General features: G+C 40.7%; 2 protein-coding genes across 3 annotated transcripts in view; one reads left to right on the top strand and one right to left on the bottom strand.

Annotated features, from left to right (window-relative positions):
* The window catches only part of LOC121958884 (sulfotransferase 1C4-like), a 55,618-nt gene that overhangs the window by 24,268 nt on the left and 24,352 nt on the right, over positions 1 to 6,998 (top strand). The window contains exon 3 of one of the 2 annotated variants that reach the window (XM_088070016.1): positions 2,680 to 2,804. The exons of the other annotated variant lie outside the window; for it this stretch is intronic. The gene's annotated coding sequence lies outside the window, so the exon portion shown is untranslated. The remainder of the gene's footprint in view (positions 1 to 2,679; positions 2,805 to 6,998) is intronic. 2 annotated transcript variants of the gene reach the window in all.
* arhgap22b (Rho GTPase activating protein 22b) overlaps positions 1 to 6,998 on the bottom strand; it is a 44,364-nt gene that overhangs the window by 32,897 nt on the left and 4,469 nt on the right. Inside the window, exon 2 of the mRNA XM_042508288.2 lies at positions 277 to 476. Coding sequence (XP_042364222.1) covers positions 277 to 476 — 200 coding nt within the window. The remainder of the gene's footprint in view (positions 1 to 276; positions 477 to 6,998) is intronic.

Below are 6,998 nucleotides of genomic sequence, written 5' to 3'. Positions count from 1 at the left end.
TGTCACTATAGACGTAGAGAACATAATTACAATTATGCTTTTAACTGATGATTAATCAGATAATCATGATCATGATCTTGCATTAATAAAAACACTCTCTGACTCATTATCCTGCAATAATCCATCAGTCCTCCAGAGAGTGCGGAGCTGCACCGCGGGGGCAGAGATAAAAATCTTCCATTTAATTGTGTAAATATAATCACACAAGCCAAAGAGCAGCTCAGCCATCGCTCTGTCAGTGTATCCGACTGTGTGCAAACATGGCTGGGGTGTTACCTGTGGTTTGGTCTCCTCCTCGTCTTTGTAGAAGAAGAGCTGATCCGAGCGCAGCACGAACCAGCGCAGCTGCCAGTTCTTCATGATGCTGCGCTGCTTCTTTAGCCAGCCGGCTTTCAGGGCCCCCTCCTGCAGGCTCGGGGAGGCCGGCCGGCACGAGCCCCGCGACACCTCGCCCATCACCATGCTCTTGGACCTGGCTGAAAACACACAGAAAGCATTTTTAATAAGGCACAAAGCGAGGGGGTTAAAGGGGGATTGATTCGGTCGTTCTGCTCGCAGTATTTCTGTGGCCCTTGTCTTTTCATTTTGCCCCTAATAGAAGGTCGTGTTTCCCCTCATTGTGCATGCTGTATGCACACACATGCTCGCTTCAGTCGTGAACACACGACCTTCTGCCCCGGGCTGAGACACCTCGAGATGAAGGGGGAGTGTAGAGTCACAGCAGGCACAAATAATAACAGAGAGAGGAGAAAATAGAGACTGTGGAGAGGGAATACACACACACACTCACACACGTAGACATAGCCTCAGGTGACAGGGATCCCCCCCTTCCATTTCAGAGGTCCTTGGGAGAGACTTATTGTGTGTTGCTGCAACCGAATAGAGAGGCAGAGGCTTTCGAGCTGGGATAATAGGACCACATGGGACTGACTTTCAGCAAACGTGTGTAACCTGAGCTCAGTCAAGGACACGTTTAAAAGGGAGAAGACGGCTGCTTTATAGCAGTGTCTCTGACATCAGGTTTTTCCCCACTGAGCTGCTCATGTTGTCCTTGTATGACATCAGCTGTGGAAGAAATAGATTAAAATCTCTGTCATGTGTCATTTTTGACAGTATTTGATAATATTATTGCATCAGCTGACACCTGAAGCATGTATCTTTGCGAAGCATGTGGGATAATGTTGCCATTTGCAACACTGAGTGGAGATTTCACAGTTTTATAAGAATGAGAAAAGGCCACAGAGCTCAGACGAGTGCTATATTCTCGTCAGGCAAACAAGGCAATGCTGTTTGAATAATGTATAATTTATAGAAATCATTTGTGCAGACATCCTCCCTGCTGCTATGCGTTTCGTGCCACACACACACACACACACACACACATTCACAGAAATGATCAATGTTGAGGTGGCACAGAGGGAAGAGGGGGATGGATGGATGGATGGGGAGGGGGAAGAAAATCAATGTTGATTCTTTTTTATTGTCTCCTCTCTCCAGCGTACACACAGCCTAAAGGACAGGGCTCATTTTTATTCCATGTCACAGCCTTTCTTGGCTGCCTGTAGAGCCTGTTGATCCTCTGAGATTTGTTGAATGATGGATGGACTGATGATTTCTAAAAGGTGTACAAAGGTGTAGAATTTTGAACCTGTTTTTTTATGAAATAAACAATAATAAATAAAACCAGAGACCATCTCATGATGGGATCACTCAAGTTGCACAACAGCAATCCAAGATTTAAAGGGGATAGTTCAGATTTTTTGATGTGGGGTTGTGTCAGGTACTTCAATAGTCAAAACTCCCTCCTAAAAAAACACAATATCAGTTCAGGTGTACGCTATATTGAGAGTGTGTTCACTGCTTAACCTTAATGTCAGAAAGTCATTTCCAACGAGAAAATGCAGCTGTTATCTCTCTATCTTGAAAGCCAGATAGTGAGTTCTCAGTTTAATCATCCTCTCTCCAAATTTGGACATTGTTGTGGGGCTGTGAATGCAGCACAGGTGGAACTTGACATATTTCCTTTTTCCTCAGCAGCAGTTTGTAAGGTTTGAGTTTCAGGTTGGATAATTAATCCTTAGATCTGCGATGGCCTCAAGCTCACCTGGTAGAGTGTGTGCCACATAAAGGCTGGGGCCTTTGCAGCAGCTGAGGTTCGATTTCAACCTGTGGCCCTTTGCTGCATGTTATCCCGCTTCTTCCTCCCACTTTTCCTACGTATCTTTCAACCAGTTAGAACCAGTTGAAATTTCTCCTGGTTAAATTTCCTTTAGTGTTTATTGTTCAAGAGGTTTTTGCCAGGAGCTGAATTATCCACAGAGGTCTCTTCCTTTCCAAAACAAATAGAGCTGGAGATTAAAACATGATGAAAACACAAAAGTATATAAAGCAGTATCATGTTACAAATCAGTGTTTCTTTTCAAGAATTTAATCGAACATGCAAGATTTAACCAATCAGTAAATGGGCTATGCACTGCTGTCAGTATATGCATTACCTTGCTTTGAGCTTTGATTGAGGAAAAGATGTATTTGTTATTGTTTGAAAGAAACAAAGTTTTTATGTTTTTTTCTTTTTCAAAAAAAGATCAATCGATTAAAGGATCGCTCTTTTTTTTTTTTTTTTTTAACCAATAACCTATTACAATTTGCAACCCTATTTTGTCGAATTACTTGTTGCAGATGGGCTTTTAACTACAGTGGCTGAAACAAAAATGTGAAAACGTGTAGAAACATGGCATTGCAACATGGCGATCTCCATAGACAAGGACCTGCTCCCTATGTGGATAAAAACAGCTAATTCTAAGGTAAGGACAACGCAACAGTTCTTCTTTCAGGTGATTATACACTAAAGCGACTTAATATATCACTATTTCTGACAATATATCCCCCTAAATCTGACACACTGGTGTTTTAATGTGCAGCCATTCACTGTGGTTCCAAGAGAATATAGCTTTTCTAATTAATATTTTTCTATACTTTAATCTAGATATCTTTTGCATGACGCTTTAATCCAGGTTTACATTGTCTGTTGACTTAATGGACTTAATTGTCCTTTAGTCATTTACTTCCAACCTGGATCCGTTACGCTCATGTTGTAACAGCCAGACATTCCTGCCTTTTCTTTTGTCGCCCTCTGCTCTCTCCTCTACCTCGGCTTTCCTCATTTATCCATCTTGTGTTAATTCCCATCTCTGTATTTTCCCTTCACTTCTCCTACTTTGACTCGCTCTAATTCTTCTCTCCCTCTTTATGTTCAGCGCTGCTGCTCCTGTTGAATCAAAGCTCTGTTATTACTGGGAGCACACACGGCACATGCAACACACACACACACACACACACACACACACACACACACACACACACACACACACACACACAAAGGAGGATCCTTGTTCTCATCACTGGCACCTCATTTGAGCCATTTTTATGGAATAAATTAGTTCTTAGATTAGAGGCACATTTCCATGAGCTATTTTTAAAATATAATTATTTCCATTAATTTGGAGAACAATGTTAATAATTTATGCACTGCAAAGCAGTCTTAATTACTTTTTGCAGTTGTATAAGGCTTGATTGTGGTTTTATGTTTGCCTGTTAGCCTTAAATAGCCTTCTGTATATTTAAATTAAAAACTGCCTCAAAGTTCTACATGCTACATTTTTAAGTCACTGTTGATTTTTTTTTCCATTTACCCTTTTAGCTTCCATCCCTCCAAACAACCGCTACTGACCAATAACCAGCAATAATCACAACTTTTACTCATTATTACACTACTGTAAGATCATACACTATATCTCACCTTTGCTCATTTCTTGCATCTTTTGAGTATTGATTGGGTATTTTGCAATACTGATGCTAAGACAATACTTTTAAAATAGTAAGATGTAAATGGAAAGCCCAAACAGTGTGCAAATGACAGTCAGACTTTTTTTGTTTTAATGGAAAAATTTTAAACTTTGATCTTTAAAATTGAACAATGAAGGCTTAAAGTCTGATTTATGTTTTGGCGCAATGCACATTTTAAGAGTTCAAGTTCAAGTTAATCTTTATTGTCCCCAAGCGGGCAATTTGTGTTGCAGCATGGTACTTGACATAAAAAGACACAACAGACACCAGAAAGAGCACAGTGTCCACAGTAATGGCATATTTTTGGCAGAATATAGTGTCCCTGGACACTTTGCGCTCACGTCGCGCACCTTGATTTAATTTTGTTATGTCGCAGACATTTTCATATTTTGTCCTGCAGCAAGATATGTTGTAGCACTATCGTTGCCATGAAGATAGAGGTTTTAAATCCACAGCGACTTAGACCCGCATACAGCGTCTTCGTCCAAAAAGTATTTATTTATTTATTTATTTTAAAATCAACTACAAAAATGATAAACCCTCCTTTTAATCTTTTTGACCTCCTAAATGACTTGAAGGAATGTCTCTGTCCTTTCAAGTGTCCAATGTTTGTTTCTCCAGCAGCCTGTGTCCTAATAATATATTGACTGTTTATTTTTATAGTTTGCACATCTTTTAGATGCATTATTTAATAAGCCATGTTAGAGGAAGCCGCACATTGGCTTCCTCCTCTCTCTCTCCGAGTGGGGCGGAGAAACACCATGCGTTATAGCTGAAAGCAAAACAAGAAACTCTCAAAATGAGCTGAAATGAAACGAGTGCTCATATGTTTGGTTGACAGTCTTATACTGTGTTTTTTTTGTTTATGGTGTCTGGTGTTGATAATTGAGGTGTTGTAGCATTTATTCTATGGCAAAAGCCTGAAGTGGTCAGTGGTCACATTGAAGCTTTATACATTTGACATCATACTCTCTGCTCTCTGCTCTCTGCTCTCTGCTCTCTGCGTCACCGGCACAGAGGACTGATTGCACTTTGGCTCGCTCTCTTGCTATTCACACAACCTGGTTCCGAAATAAGACACCAAATTCTGCACTGTGATTCAGTACAGAACGTACCGGTCATATAGAAACCCCAATCCTACTCCTGCATCTTTCAATCAGCCCTTTATAAGTTTATATTATTTAAACATTGTTCTTGTTTAATCACTGTCAAGATCGTAGTCCCAATGCAGCCCTCTCCATTTCTACCAAGTGTGACGAAACCAACCAGACAGACTTATTTGATAGTGTAAATATGAAAGGCGTAATACATCTTACGGCAACATAAACTGAACCCTAAAACCGTGGGCGCGTTTACTTTTTCCATCACATTGCCAGCTAAAAGTGGCTCTCACCTTCCCCGTCCTTCTTGACCCCTCTGTTTCTCCTCACCACATCACGTCCCTCGTGTCTTTCCATCTGTCCACACCCCGCCAGTGTTCGCATCAAAGAGCACCACTGTTTAACACATCAGCTGTCTGGATCACAGACTGAGTGGAACATACGATGATTCACGGCTGAGTCACAACAACGGATTTTTGAGTGAGTGTGTGTGTGTGTGTGTGTGTGTGTGTTTCTGTGTTTGTGTGTGTGTGTGTGTGTGTGTGTGTGTGTGTGTGTGTGTGTGTGCCAGGCTCAACTACCCACTGCGCCAATTTGGACCTTCTGCTCTGAGTGATTCAGACCTTCCTTGGCTTGGGTGGAGCTGCTCTGTGGTCACTTCTACAACTATCAGCTACACCGCTAAAAGAGGCCGTTTTACTGTAAAACTGTGCATAATCACTGCAATTCACTCAAACAGACAGTGCAGTTATGGCTCATTCATTTACAGTAGATGGCAGTTATAGAAGAGGGCTGAGTCAAATAATAGGGGCCTGACTCTGTGGGCAGATGTGCAGTTTGACCACATGTTGATAATTTATGTAAATTGGTACGTTTGACATGTGATTTTGGGGTCAAGGACAAAAAATTGTGAGTATGGAGCTGAATATCCAGGACCACCACATGGACAGACTCATTCCGTCATGAGCTCATACATTATATCATGAACGTGTGTCGGTGTGGAGGGGGATTTGCTGAGCAGACAAAATACTGTAGACCTTGTTTTTTTAAAAAAAAAAATTTGACTTCATCTACAATTTATATCAAAAGGAAAAACAAATCTTGATCACCCAAAACATTGTCAGCACTATGGCAGTCATTGGAGAGATGAAGCTTGCTCTACTAGTCATTCATTTTTTCCACAAATATCTCTATAAACTCGTAATGTGAATCTAGTAGTTGGCATGAGTTTGAGACATTCGTTGTGATGATAAAATAACCATTGGAATAAATTGGAAAAAAAAAAAAAAAGCATTGTTCCATGAGAGGCTGAGCCACAGAGCTGGTAAAGGATGCAATAACAGAGACAAATATCTCAAAACCTGCACCAAAACTATCACTCAATACTATACAGTGAAAATGATTTATAATTTTAATGTTCCGCAAAGTCACACGACCCGAGATGCAGTAGATACAGCCAGCGTGTCCAAATGCATTATGGTTGGCGATATTTCTGCTTGTTCTATCAAAGGAAGTAACAAATCAGATGAGTGCTGCAAATATTGAAATTCTGACCGTGCATGAAAGCACTCAGAGCTGTTAATGTTACAATGTGAACAAATGGTTGTCCACACAGAAGTGGTGTTGCAAATGAAGGGCCTTGAAGCTACATTCTCAGACACACACACTCGAGGCCCCTGTGATGTCACTTAATGCAGTTTGCAGTTGTATATTTATCATCAGCAGGAAATGGATGTATGGCTCTCGTGCACATCATAGAGGAGCCTCTCCATTAGCATGGCGAGGCGGTTACGCATCTACACAATACTACACTCATGGCTAAATCACATACACACACACACACACACACACACACACACACACGCACACATATATATATGTGTGCGTGTGCATATATATATATATATATATATATATATATATATATATATATATACACATACACGTGTGTCTACAAGTGTGCATACATGTTGGAGGATTTCAATTTCATTAATCTGGTTGTTGTGTAGTGATTTATGGCTTGTGGAGAATGGCAGAGAGTTACAGGTGCAT

Source organism: Plectropomus leopardus, chromosome 19 (genome assembly GCF_026936395.1).
Source record: "Plectropomus leopardus strain MGB_pleo_1.0 chromosome 19, ASM2693639v1, whole genome shotgun sequence".
Lineage (NCBI taxonomy): Eukaryota > Metazoa > Chordata > Actinopteri > Perciformes > Serranidae > Plectropomus > Plectropomus leopardus.
Note: the sequence above shows the minus strand (reverse complement) of the source record. Positions and strands in the feature narration are given on the sequence as shown.